We start from the raw sequence: 13,879 nt of genomic DNA, 5'->3' as shown, positions 1-13,879 counted from the left end.
AATTTAAACTAGACTAATGTTGGCATTACACAATAGCATTTCGCCTACTAGAGATTCACTAGAATGAAAGCACCATACACTGGTGCTAAGGAATTTGCATAAATTGGAAATGCTGCTTTAAAAAAAAAAAAAAAAAAAAAAAAAAAAAAAAAAGATTTTCAATATCAGTGGTGATTAGCAGTGAAGTGCAAAGAAGGGGCCAGGACATGGTGTCAAAAGCTCTGTTCCTAATATCTTAGTCGATTGTCCTTCTCTCCCAGGACACGCTTGGCAGATACACAGGCCTATTTTTAGCAGCTTTTGGATGGCAGAGTGGGTGGAAAGAGGGGAGGACAAGGAGTTTGGCGATGGCTGTGCTCTCCCCTCATTTTCCTGCATGATGCATGGATTTAACAATGCCATAAGCGCTGCAGGGCTTTCTTTAGTCATCCATACTTTAAGCACGTTACCCTGTTGTATTAGGCTATATATAGTATAATACTGAATAGGGCTTTTTATTGGCAAGAATGTGGCAGTACAATATGGGATCATAATTCAATATATTGCAATGTATTGCAATACTGTTTGCAAGCCGCTATATTGCAATTATTTTAAATATTAAACATATTTTTTGGAGGAAATTGTCATAGTATGAAGAACACACTGGCACATTTATAAAATTGGAGTCGAAGTGTTTATTTTGTATACAGTCAGATCAGCAGGATCTGCATTTGCATTTAATCACAGTACCATACACAGGCATTGTAACCCTGGAGTCAAATGGCTGAGGATGGATTATCATGCTTGTATACAGCGGTCGGAGGTTTAAACACAACACAAAAGAAACCACTGTCTGCCAGTCGTTATATGTTAACTACTAATTAAAAATCAAAGGAGTGTGTTTTGAGAATGGAAACCGCATCACAAGACATGATCTTACGATACTCCAGTATTTCAATATTTTCTTATACCCCTAAAACCCTCAGCCCTCAACGTTCCTACTCCAGTTCCTTCCTTTCTGGACCACTATATTGATGGGATGATGAGAGGATTGGTTGATTTGTCTGTGTACATTAAAACTTCCTGATGTAAATGAGTACGGTAGCATGTTATTTTACAGAACCATTAATTAACAATTAATATTTGTATGTACTAGGACTCAATAAGGTCTGTATTAAAGGAGCCATATCTACTGACAAGGTAATGTTTCACGATTCTCGCGAGATGTGTTACTTGACTTTACTTACCGTAGATACTTACTTACTTTACTTACCGTAGATACTCGAAGTTGCAGGGCTGGTTCTCTTGTTAGCGACCCACTAAGGCTATACTGTGGCTATGCTATGTGAACGATTGTTGAGCATTAATACATACACATAGTTTCCTAAACTAAAGTGTTACCATGATTACACTTACTAGGTGTTTACTCCCATGCAGACACATTTACTAACATACGAAAAAGTGCAAATATCTGCTCTGTCTTTGTGCACTGCTTAATAAGCATTTTTTTCTGCAGCCCAGTGCCAGTGTAGTGTGGAACTGGGTTAACATGAATCGTGTTCACCAATGGCTGGCAGCCGTGCAGGAAGCATAGCTGGCCTCCAGCTTTAATTCTCTGATCCCAGTTGATTTGAGAGGGAGAGAGAAAGATACTAATGCAGGCTCCCTTTTGTGCATCTGCTTCAGTCCTGCAGTAGCCAGCGACATGTCTGCCACCAGAGTGTCAAACGGGGAAATGGGACGTGGTAACATGCTATTTACTTCTGGTTTTGGGAAAACAACTATTCATGTTTGCCCTGTTTACATGCCATTCAGAGGTCAGTGAACCTCCCTCAAAGTTCTGTTTTAAATCCAAGCTTTTATGCTAGCTGCTAACAGCTGGTGGTGGGTAGCGAAAGAGATCTGATTGAATACCCCCCCCCCCCCGGCCAAAGCGTTGAAGAGAAAGGGTAAGTGTCCGGTTCTCCAATGTCCACCCCATCTGTTTAGTAGGTTAAAGGCCATGGAGCCCAGCCTGGTCCGCCCAGTGCTCATGTGAGGGGTTAAGTTGACTCGGGAGATTTAATGTAGTAATCAGCAAGCAGTGGCAGGTCCCCACGTCATCGGCCGCTAAATCACACTAACTTAATCAGCCCTTGACAGAACCAGCCATTCATGCTGTACTGGGGTCCGGGAGGGCGAAGGGGGCTGCAGCTATTCGGAGCGGAGGCCATGCCTGGCTTTGCCGTCCACGAGGAGACCGAGGTCTAATGCCCCATCAGTCACGCTGCTTTGGCTAAATGTGGAAACTTCTTTAGGATGTCAAGAAGAAGAAGAAGAAGAAGAGGGCTTTCAATGCAATCTGCAACAGGAGGCCCTCGTCCTGGCAAAGCTAACTTCATTCCTCCACTGATTGCAGAGTGATAAAGTGTTAAAAGCAGCTTAGCCTATGGAGATCACAAGGGGGATTTCTCGTAGATTACACAGTGATTACTAAACACCATAAAGAATGCCTGCCCAGTGTGTTGGCCTGGCATTGCTCCTGCCCTCTGTCTGTTAAGGGAACTGTTGCCCAGCTAGATGTACAGTAAGATAAGTGACGTAGAGCAAGTGAGGTCCGCAATGCTGTGCTGCCCAATAATGTCATCACTGCCTCTGAGGGGTAGGCATTTAGAGTGATTTCGATGAAAACCCAGCCGTGTTGGGATGCTGTCAAGCATACAGTTGGCTTTGTTATTCCTGCCGCGAGTCCATTAGGAGTCCAGTCTGTGAGTGAGCACGGTGACTGAGCACTAAGATGTTTTTTGTGTGTATTCCAGCCCTTAATGGAGCCAGGGCAGGTGGTGTCACATTAATTTAATTCGGCTTTAATTCTGACCCTTGGAACATGATGCTCATGTTTTTATTATCCGTTTTGATTAAATGGTCTTCTGTGGCGGCCTACAAGTTGAATTTGAAATGAGCTGGCCTGGTCCATGCCTTTGTTCACTTATTTTCTGTTTTACTTGAGGGGTAATTAAAAAGCACATTTTGGATTTAGAATGGGATCTTTATCTGCTGGCAGAGATTTAACTGGATGCTTTATCTGCATGATTTTCAGTTTGTATGAGACAGCACTCCCTTTTTCACGTTAATGCGGAGATATAATCTGACCACCGACTCCCTTCAGGCCTTGGTGCACAACAGAGCAAACCATGGAGGTTTATGGTTTGTTTTGTTTTGTCATTCTGGATGACTTGACCAGTGTGTAGACAGAAGACTAGAAACCAAATGACAGCGGACATTTTTTTTCCAGGAAGCCTAGAGCAGCTCCCAGGACCTCATTAAACAAGTGCTTTAACTGTGCTGTCTTTAGATGGACAGCCTTAGATGGTATCCTTAGTGATTCTACATGTGTCATAATATCACATCATTACATTAAAAACCCATGCTCTATTAATCCTCCTCCCGGGAAGCCATTAGTAGAGTGCCAGATTGCCTTTATTCAGAGGCCATACAGAGGCCTCACCTGTTAACTTAAAAACCCTCCTGGCTGACCTTCAGAAACCCACAGCTCTGTCAAAAGAGTCTATGTGGAGAGACAGATCTATGCATATTTTAGTGCAGTACATCAGCACAAGGTCAAACGCGTAAGGCTATGCACTGCAACCCACATGTCCATCTTGCCGTGCTGTTTGTGTGCAGTGACGTGAGGAGAGTGTCCACCCTGCACCCCTGGAGGAGCGTTTTCACCGGTCTGCTGTCCCCGCCCTCGACTCCACCCAGCTCTGGTCTGTAAGAAAGCCTATCAATCATGCAAATGTATGCAAATCCAAAGAGAGGAAAACCACTTCAATAAGACTAATGTCAGACATGGAGTTCACTCGCCCGGCTACCTGGAGAGAGATTGCCAGTAAGCTGATCAACCGGTTGCCTTGGAAACCATGACACGTCCTCCACCACTGCAAGCAGGACTCAAGCTTACATGCACCTCTCAGCGTCAGAGTGTACCACTGCTTGACAGATAGGGGCGCATCCCTCAGCAAGTGGCAAGTACCAAGGATGCTTTTAGTGGGGATGCTCAGCTCTTCAGAAACACACTGGATAGGGTCTCAGAGGGACTCTATCTTCCATATGTGGAATTGTACAAATTAATCACAAGGCTTCCATTTCTATAGCAGGGGCGCATAGGTTCTCCGCAAGATGATTGGCCCTGACGAGGCTTTTACTGTGGATACAAGTGATGTAATCAGAAGATGGCATGAGCATATATGAAGCAAAATATTTGATTGAAAAATGATTTCATGGGCAAATAGGTCTCCCACTTGGAGTGAAGCACCTCACCACTGGAGATTCTATTAGTCTGATTATGTGCGTGCTCGGTTTGGACTTATTTTGAATAACAATTTCATATCCAATCAATAATAGCTTATTGGCTCAGAACAACTTTGAGAACGATCCAGCCCCACATCAGCTGGGGTGCACAGTGGAACTGTGTGTCAGAGAACAGTGAGTGTCAGTGTGTTCACTTACTGTAAATACCACCAGTTTACATGTCTACAGCAGTCTGTCAGTGCCATTATCAGCGCACCACTGCTTCTCAAAGGCTATGCCTCCCTGTCCCTGCAAATGATTATTGGTTTGTTGTGTGAAACATACAGGAGAACACAGAAGCCAATAGTGTCTCCTCAGCCATACAGTAGAAATGATTGGTTTGGTAACCGCTCAGCATTACTGTCAGGACAGTACTTATTTTTTAGTGTTGTTATTATTTATTTGAACACTGTAGGCTATTGTTGCTCTCATTCCTTTGTTATGCACATGGCTTGGGTGCTGATGTGTTCTTGACCTTGACCAGGTGCTCGCATAGTAGTGCTGCTCTAATAAAAATCATGATTATTTTGGTCAATATTTAGATCACTATTATTTAACATGATTACTCAATGTTTTGCATTGCATTGGAGGGTCTGAAGTTAAACAATGGAACGGAAGTTAATTTTTTTTTACTTCCGATGGCTAGTCTAATTGCAGGGTGATGAATAGAAAAAAGTAGTTAGATGTACAAGGTACGCGTACAAGCAGGCATGTGTTTCTCTTAGACTCTGAAAGGAAAATGTTTGAATTGTCTTCTGTGAACACATAACATAGAAGCGAGTAAAGCTCTAATCTGAAGCGGTGCCATAATGATAAGCTTTGTTACGCAATTTTATAGCCCCCCCCCCTTATTCCAGGAAGCCCCTTACTGGTGGTTACTTCTGAGAGCACCTCAATATAGAAGCTTGCTCACTGCAAGCTATAGGCCAGCCATCTGGCTAGCAGGCCCAAGCCAACATGAACCAGGGGGGTCAAATACTCTCATCCTGTTTACTATGAGACTGCTTCACAAGGCTGCCTGATTTAAGATGCTTTTTTGTGTGGCAGTAGAACAGTCTGACCTAGCTTTATTGATTTCTGTTCAGTTTAATGGATCATACCGAATTTGATGAATTTACCCTGATGAAGTGAACAGAGTCTTATACTGCTAAAAGCTTTTGCTTAGACCTTCACTGTGACCTGTTGTGAGGGTGGATTTATGCAGTGCATACACCAGCAACAATGCCAGCCAAGCTAGAGATGGGGCATTTTATGCGTTTTATGCGCTACAGAAATTGGACAATGAATCATATGCAGGTGCAGGCTGTCTGGATGGCTGGTGACGCCCATGAGATCATTAAAGCAACACCAAAGAACTTTCCCTCTGTTGCACGCACGCTATTTGTTTTATCCAGCACCGGCTTTGCAAATAATGATGTCCACAGACAAGGTAGAATATGTTGCACGATTTATGAAAGTACGATGTATTGCGACATCAGATGCAAGTCGTAGTTTCTTATGTCTCATTCCATGGAACTACAGACCCGCTACCCGATCTGGCAAACTTGCATAGTGCAGTTATAACCGATAGAGGGCCGCAAAGCGAATGCAGAAGTGCCGTTCACCCTGTTACAAGTTGATGAACCACTGCAACGATTTTGGAAACATTATCTTAAGGTACAAAAAACTCTTTGGTGTTGCTTTAAAGAAGGTTGTCTATAAGGCATACACACACACACACACACACACACACACACACACACACACATTATCACACTCACTCATAAACTCTTTTACTGACATATGCTCTCGCTAATGCAAGCATACGTAAACAGTCTTATATAAACACACACACACACACACACACACTAGCTCAAACAGGAGCTAGTAAAGTTCAAAAAGGTCTTTAAGGGTAACATGTAATTTTTTATCTTTTAATTAAATAAAATTTTTATTTTTTACATAATAAACCCAATCATTCTAGAGTTAGTATCCCTTAATTCTTTAAGATAGAGCTAGGCTGTTCAAGCCATCTCCTTTTTTTCACATCACAGTTGTATTTCAGAAGAAAGTCATGATGAAGTGTATGTTATTTCCAGTACCGTGCACGCATACTGAAGTGCTGGTACAGCGATGTCTTAACGTGGCAACAAATGATCTAACATGTGATTAATGTTTGCGTACATGTGTCACACTGTGATGGTCTTTATACAGTATGTAAGGCCTAACCTTACAGAACATGGCTACTTGTGTGTGTGTGTGTGTGTGTGGCTTCCTGTGCCTATGGCTTCCTGTGTCTGTCTCTGTGTACGTCTGTGTGGGTGTGTGTCTGTGGTGCAGTAAATGTGTGCCCCATTAGAAACAGTCAGGCATGTGGTAAGTCAGTAATTACAAGTGGTGTGATATTTGCCGGCTCTGGCCTTGCTTCAGTGGTTTCCTCAAGTGTGGATGTAGTGTTTTGCTTGGTTCTCTCAGACAAAACATGGGGAAGTGAAGCCTGCCTACAGTTAGCCCTGAGTTACACTGTCATAACTTGAGACTCCCTATTCAAGGAAAAGGTTTAAGTCAGTACTATTCACTCACCTTGGTGATTTAATGGTATAGGAGCTTGTTCCTTCTACTACTTGCAGAATCTTCCCAAGATGATGGTTTGTAAGTATAATAGGCTATTGTATAAGTTCACATTTTATTTCTAAGTGCAGCATGGCTATATAGCAGACAAGCCCTACATTCATACTCATGTTGACCAGCTGTTTGAGACTCAGCTGAGTAAATGACTAAGTTTGCTCTCACATACAGAGTAACAGGATGTGTTGTCTAGTGTGTAAAATAAATGAGAGTTTGCATGACTGGCTTAAGACCATTGCTTTTGTTACCAAATAGTTGATGAACTATGCAGCTGTATGGTGCTGAAATGTAGGGTAGGTTTCCTTTGCATAAAGGGTTTCCTCAGAAGAATGCATCAGCTTTTGTAAACCCTTCCATTCTGTTGAAAGATGTCAAGATGAATCCATTTTTCCTATGCTTCTTGTTATTGGCGCTATGATTACCATAAATGATTTTTAGCAATAGCTTTCATCATGACTGTGATTCATATGAAATTGAATGGGGCCTGTTGTGAGAAGATATGTTGATTGATTTGTCTTGTGTCTGTGTGCTTTGACTTGCTTTGAGACTAATGAAATGATAACATTGTGCTGCCCATTCAGCATGTTACATGTGTTATGTGCTCATCTTTGGTGTCGAAAGTCTTAATGTCCAAAATCAGGAATGCACCTTACCTGCATATTCTGTGGTCCACCTGGCCAGTGTGCGAATCATCTGTCTCCTTGTGTCAGTCGAAGGGAACTGACTGTATGAGTGTATGCCCACTGATATTGTCTCTTTTCCCTGTGCTGAAGACAGCTCCCAATATTACTCACTATGGCGTCCTGACCGATGTCTCTCCCTCTCTCTCCTTCTCTCCTTCGCCCCTGCAGAAGTACAGGCACCATGACGAGGACACATCTCCCCAGGACCAGAGCTCCCCCCAGCTCACGGAGGACGGCCCCGGGCCCGAGCTGGTCCAGGTGGCCGAGAAGAACCTCTCCCAGATCGAGAACGTTCACGGCTACGTGGCGCACGCCCACATCTCCCCCTTGAAGGTAAGGAGGAGCCCTGCACCCGGGCCCAGTGAGCCAGAACCAGATCTTCACGGGACACTTGGCTTCGCTTGGCTCGGGTTAGGCTCCACCAGTGTTTGTCTACTAGAGTCTCTCACACAGACACACACACACACACCTTTTTTATCACATACACACCTGTGTGTGCCATTACTACCCGTGCTTCCCAGCTGTGCTGTGCTTTTTTGGTGTCAAGTCGCAAAGCCATCAACACCCAAAATATGTGTGAGCATACTTACAGAAGTCATACTGGAAAACGCATAACCATACACACATGCTGACAGAAGGGTTTGCCAAGTACCCCTGCAGGGGGTCAGTCCAGAGCCGGAGGAAAGCTTTGGAAAAGCAATGAAGGGAAGGGAAAGCCCAGTGGTCAGTTTCATATCTGGCCTTTAAGTGTGCATGCAGGACATTTACAGACAAAGCAAATCCAAGTGACTACTGTGCTTTGCTGTATTAAATATGTATTACATTATTAATATTATTACTACTGTACAGGGTTTATTACATAACACACTGATTCTGTAAGTGTGTGTGAGTGCCTCTTTAGATTTATACAGTAAGATCTTCCCACTGCCTGTAGGCATTAAATTACTGCCATTACTGGTGTGTGTAGCTGTTTTGTGCAGGACCCAGCGTATAGTGCCACGCAAGGCCATGCAAATGCACATAGCCTTAGAGAATGATCGCTGAGGGAATGAGGGAAGCTTCCATCCGCTGAACAAGTCTTGTCTGTGTGCAGGTGAAGCTTGTGCCTGTTAGTGGTTTCTGGTGGGCTCCAGTCTAATGCCTGCAGTTATGTTTATGTAGGAGTCCAGTCAATTGCATGTAAACTGGAGCTGGTGGAGCAAGTGCTGCGCCTTGCTGCTGCTACCGGTAACAGAAAGTCTATGCCTTGCACAGAGATCTTAACATGTGTGATAGCTTGGCTCTTTTTACACAGGATGGGTTGATATCAGATCAGTCTTGTTTACGGAAACAGAAGCATTCGTTTTCTTCAGTTGTCACAGTCCATGGCTGCTTATCGATTTGAGCTGCTGGGATGGTGTCAGTTCCTGTAGAACGTTGTCTGTGGTATTACCGGTATTTCATCAGACCAAGACATCGCCATATTTTACACATCCTGTGCAAGAGCCTCAGTCAGAGAGTCAGTCAGCTGGAGACGGAGGGTCAGAGGTCACCAGATGATTGGTGACCTGTTGTCATGTTGGTGCATTGAGTGGCCATTGCGTGTATGTGTGTTTGTTTACATTGTATAAGTCGGTGGTTGTGCTCTGAAAACCTCTGTCCATTTGTGCCTGCATGTTGATGTGTGTGTGTGTGTGTGTGATAAGCTTCTTACATGCCTGAGTGTATGCACAACATTGTGTTGTTGTTTATGCTTGTTTGTGTGTGTGTGTGTTTGTATGGGAGTGCTCATGATCCATAGCGGCTCCTCTGCTCTGTCCTTCTCAGTCGTTCTCCTTCAGATTTATTCTCTCTCCACCTCACGCTCCAGTGCCCGCGCCAGGGTTGACTCCCCAGGGCCCCCGCCATCGCCCCCTCATAACCACTAGCAGCAGCAGCAGCAGACTGACCACCCCCACCCTGTCCCCTCTCGCCCTTCCTCGCTCTCTCACTCCATCCATCCGTTCCACCCACCGCGGCACCTCCTATCTATCCATCTCTTCAAGCACCTCTCTGTCATCACTCCACTCTACTCCGCTCTACTCATCACGAAGGACGTGGCCCACCTCCAGCTAAACACCCATTCTGCTTAGAGGACATCTTTAATGTGCTGTCTTAGCTAAGACAAAGGAAATCTTTTCATTTTCATAGCGCACTCAAACTCAATTTAATGCTGTGTGTGAGTGAGTGTGTGTGTAAGGGTGGGTGTCCAAGGGTGTCTGTGTCTGTGTGTGTGTGTGTGCGTGCATGTTAGATTAGCAAAGACTCTGTTTACCGTATTGAGTCTGTCCTTGATATTTTGTCCCAAGTCTTTCATTGAGTTGCCCATTTGTTTAAGCAGGAGCTGACGAAGGTGGAGTGTTGATTAGAATCAGGGAGATTAATGTGATGGATTGATCGTTAGACGTGGCTGTTTGTTTGTTTTCCACCCAGTCACTCCCCCTGGTCTCCTTAGAGCATCCGCAGAGCAGCACACAGTCCTCTGGAAGCATGTGTTGATCATTGGTGATGGGTTTCTACTGCCATCCTCTGGCTCATATTCGTCATTGCACTTGGTTTACACTGGCATTTTAATGCACTTACATTACACCCACTACAACGAAAGGCTAAACACATGTGTGGTTCATTTTGTGAGAGTATCTCTGTCATTCCTGTATTCCTCTGCTTATTGTTCATTCTAATGTATCCATTGCCTGCTGTAGGTTATGCTTTACTTGGATGCTGTGTCTGTACGCTGGCTTTATTGAGGCTTTCTTAGGTGCTGTTATTATGTGGCATAAGTGACTCATTCATTGTTCTTGTTGTCGTCAGGACTTTATATCCATTTTAGTGCCGCATCTCCTAGGGATCTGGTTGTATGGGCAATTTCACGTACATCAGGATCCTGTGCAGTGGTCTTGCATTCAGATTTGCATTCTTGCATTCAGCATGGCAGACGTTTACAGATGATTCTTTAAACCGATATAGTCTGTTAAAAAGAGGTGCCCTGAAGTGGATTAAAATGCTGCTCAGTGTACTGTAAGCAAATTGCTGGGAGCTATCTCATTACACTGCCTTGTCAGTCTACTGGCTGACATCTAGACAAACGTCAGGGTTTCCATTCATTGAGTTCATTGAAATATTCTCTGTGAAAACGTGCCAATTCTATTATGAAAATTCGGCTTAAGAATATACACATTTACATGTGCTTCCATCCACAGTGTTATGCGAGTTAAAAGTGCGAATACTCCTAATCTAGGAAATAATTCTGATCGGCTATGGGATCAAAACATAAGGTTGCCAGGGCAACATTTACAGAAACATCCAGGGGAAAAAAATATAGCAAATGTGAATAAAAGTATTACCGTTAAATTTAATCATGTTATACCTTATGTGAATCATGAGTTAATTAACCCCCCTCTAATAAATCTAATTTATGTGTGCGTTGAATGCATATTCCAATTGTTTCCCGTCAGGATTTCTTGTTCAAATAGTTCAAATGTGCATTATAAAGTTCGACAGAAACCCAGAAAGAAACCTGCTCCGTATGGGTTGAATATAGGAAACGTCTTCTTTCAGGCTACTTTCGCCATGAGGAGAGAAATTTGGGATAACCAACAACTTTTTGGCTCAGGTGACACTGGAAAGACAATGAAGGAAACGGACAAAATATTTTAATACACAATAACCAGTGTAAGTGAAGTGAGTGGCAGACTCATTCCAAAGGTGCTGTATTTAAGTTAAAGGTTATTTGGAGTTGAAAGATATACCGTAACAGCAGATGAACAGTTCATCATTAAGTGAGCAAATATCAGGTACAAATGTCACACCATTTACTCTCATTCAGTATGTACGCTTAAATGCATCCTGACAAAAAAGCAAAGAAATATTTCAATTATATTTTAGAATTTAGAAAAGCAAAGGGCCATACAAAGACAAAGATCACAAATGCGTCACAACAACTTAGCTCCACAACAGCCAATTCCCTATTCCAGCTACTGAAGACACATCTTCCGCCACATTTAGCATTTTCTCACAAATGCACTCTAGTGTAACATAGTGATTTGCTAGTTGTAACACGCTGCTTTTAGATGTCTTTGTAGGATCAACCAGTTCCTCTGTTAAAGAGGAGAACTTTCTCCCTTTGTAGAGAAGTCTCGCTGGGATTCCATACTCGCACATCTCATTGGTGTTGGACTGAGAGCTCATCCTCTCTCTCTCTCTCACCTGTTGTCTCCGTTGTGTCTGCCTGACTGTTTGTGTGTTTGTGATCGCTTTCGCACTGTGGCCTCTGCTAGAAGGCTCCACCGTTCAACTCGACCTTTGTGGCTTTACAGCCTCTGCTCAGCCCCTTGTTATCTATCACAGTATCTCTTCTTCTGCTTGTTTCTATTTTTGGATGGTTCCTTCTCTCTCTCTCTCTCTCTCTCCCCTTACTTCTCACCCTGTCCTTTTTTGTCTCTCAAGTTATCTGTGTCCGTCTCTCGCTCTGCATCTCGTCCTCCAGTCCGACTCTCTATCACTCTCTCTCTGCTGTGTTGATACTTTTCCCGTAGCTGCTGATGTGTGGCCTGATTGGTTGAGTTCCATGCCTCCCTGTAGGTCGAGTCCCTGGAGTGCATCTTCGACGGCCCCTCGGCCCTCGGGGCTGAGAGAGAAAGCCCACCGCTGCCCCTCCCCGCCCCGTACCCCACCAATCCGGTGGCGCTCCAGGTAACCCAACCCCCCTCGCCTCCGCTTTCGCAGCACTCCGTAGTGCCGGCTGGACTAGACAAGGCTGCGCTTCTAAGGCCTGTGCATCTCCCACTGACCTGCAGTCAGTGGCCAGGATGGCCATTGTGTATTTGTGTCGAGTCCCACTTAGATTGCGCTGTGCATGGTATGTATGTTTGTAGTAGTGTGTGTATTAGTTCACCCTCAATGGTGCCAATTCATCCTCACCTGACTTGGCTGTCTCTGTCTCCTCCTGATGATGATGATGATGATGAAGAGTGTGTGTGTGTGTGTGTGTGTGTGTGTGTGTGTGTGACCTCAATGGCCTGGACCTGATACAGAGTGGCTGATGTGTTTGTGTTGTGTAGAGGAGGTGTCTGTGTGTGGCGCATTGTAGGCTCCATACGTAGGCTGCGTATGAGGAAGCGTTCTGAGGTCCAGTACAGAGCCAGCCCAAAGCTGGGGCCTGATAAACCAGTCTGAACACTTCAAATGCTTTTCAGCATCATTTGGTCTTCTTTTTGTATATCTGAGATTATTTGGGTGTCACACATTTTGTCATCTAAATACATACATGGGTAAGCACACACATAAATACACACACGCAGTGGACTTTCACAAGAGATTTCATCTGTTGGATTGCATGCAGCAGATTGTTGCAATTCCTCTTATTCTACAGTATGTGTACAACACTGTGAGCATAGGTTGCCAGTTAATTGACTCCATGTTGGCTTCATGGGCAAGAGACTATCACATCAGGCAACAAGCAATTAGTGAGCCACACAATATCTAATTGATCATGCCGCCTGGAAGCAGGCCTAGGAGCTGAAACAATAGCATGGAACAGGATGATGTATGGGGCCGTGGTCATGTAGTGGCTTAGGAGCCAGGCGAGTTTGAAGGAGTAGCCAGCCAAGTTTTGGGTTTCATTCCTGGCTGCCCCTGTGGTGGCCCTGTGTAAGGCGCTTGACCCTAACTTGCACCAGGGAGACTTATAATTGTAATGATTGGGTTTGGTAAATTGGTTTGGTTTAAAGTGTCAGCCAAATGAATAAGTAGTAATAATAATAATAATAATAATAATAATAATAATAATAAAGATAAAGTAGCGAATGCATCGTTTCCTCCTGGAAGATGTTAGAGAGTAAGGATGCGGCCGTCGTCTTCCACCTCTCTTTTCTTTTCCTCTCTTTGACTCTCATCTCCTCTGCTTTCCCGTCAGTGACGTCAGCCCCCCCCCCCATCTCTCACACACACACACACACACACACACACACACACACACACACACACGCATGCATGCACACTTAATGAACAACGGTGACAACAGAGGATGAAGGACAGACAATTCTGGAAAGAGGTCAAAGAGAGCAGGAATGTAACAGCAGTCGGAGGGTCAGCGCAGGGCTATTGCTTTCCCCTCCACTGCCCATCTCCCTCTCTCTTCACCTTCTCCCTGCCTGGGCACCGAGTTCCAGGCGCGGTGCGAGTGACGAGGCGGCGCGAGCTGTAGGAGCGGGAGAAGGGCCCGGCCACAGGGCCAAGTGAGAAACAGAGGACAGATGGTG

General features: G+C 44.4%; 1 protein-coding gene across 16 annotated transcripts in view; it reads left to right on the top strand.

Annotated features, from left to right (window-relative positions):
- dlg1b (discs large MAGUK scaffold protein 1b) overlaps positions 1-13,879 on the top strand; it is a 90,063-nt gene that overhangs the window by 31,642 nt on the left and 44,542 nt on the right. For 8 of the 16 annotated variants that reach the window (XM_042097230.1, XM_042097392.1, XM_042097137.1 and 5 more), the window contains 2 exons: positions 7,770-7,934; positions 12,201-12,311. In XM_042097230.1, coding sequence (XP_041953164.1) covers positions 7,770-7,934; positions 12,201-12,311 — 276 coding nt within the window. The remainder of the gene's footprint in view (positions 1-7,769; positions 7,935-12,200; positions 12,312-13,879) is intronic. The other 8 variants (XM_042098111.1, XM_042098030.1, XM_042097879.1 and 5 more) reach the window with 1 other exon arrangement.

Source organism: Alosa sapidissima, chromosome 1 (assembly GCF_018492685.1).
Source record: "Alosa sapidissima isolate fAloSap1 chromosome 1, fAloSap1.pri, whole genome shotgun sequence".
NCBI lineage: Eukaryota > Metazoa > Chordata > Actinopteri > Clupeiformes > Clupeidae > Alosa > Alosa sapidissima.
This window is presented reverse-complemented; position numbering and strand designations above follow the sequence as displayed.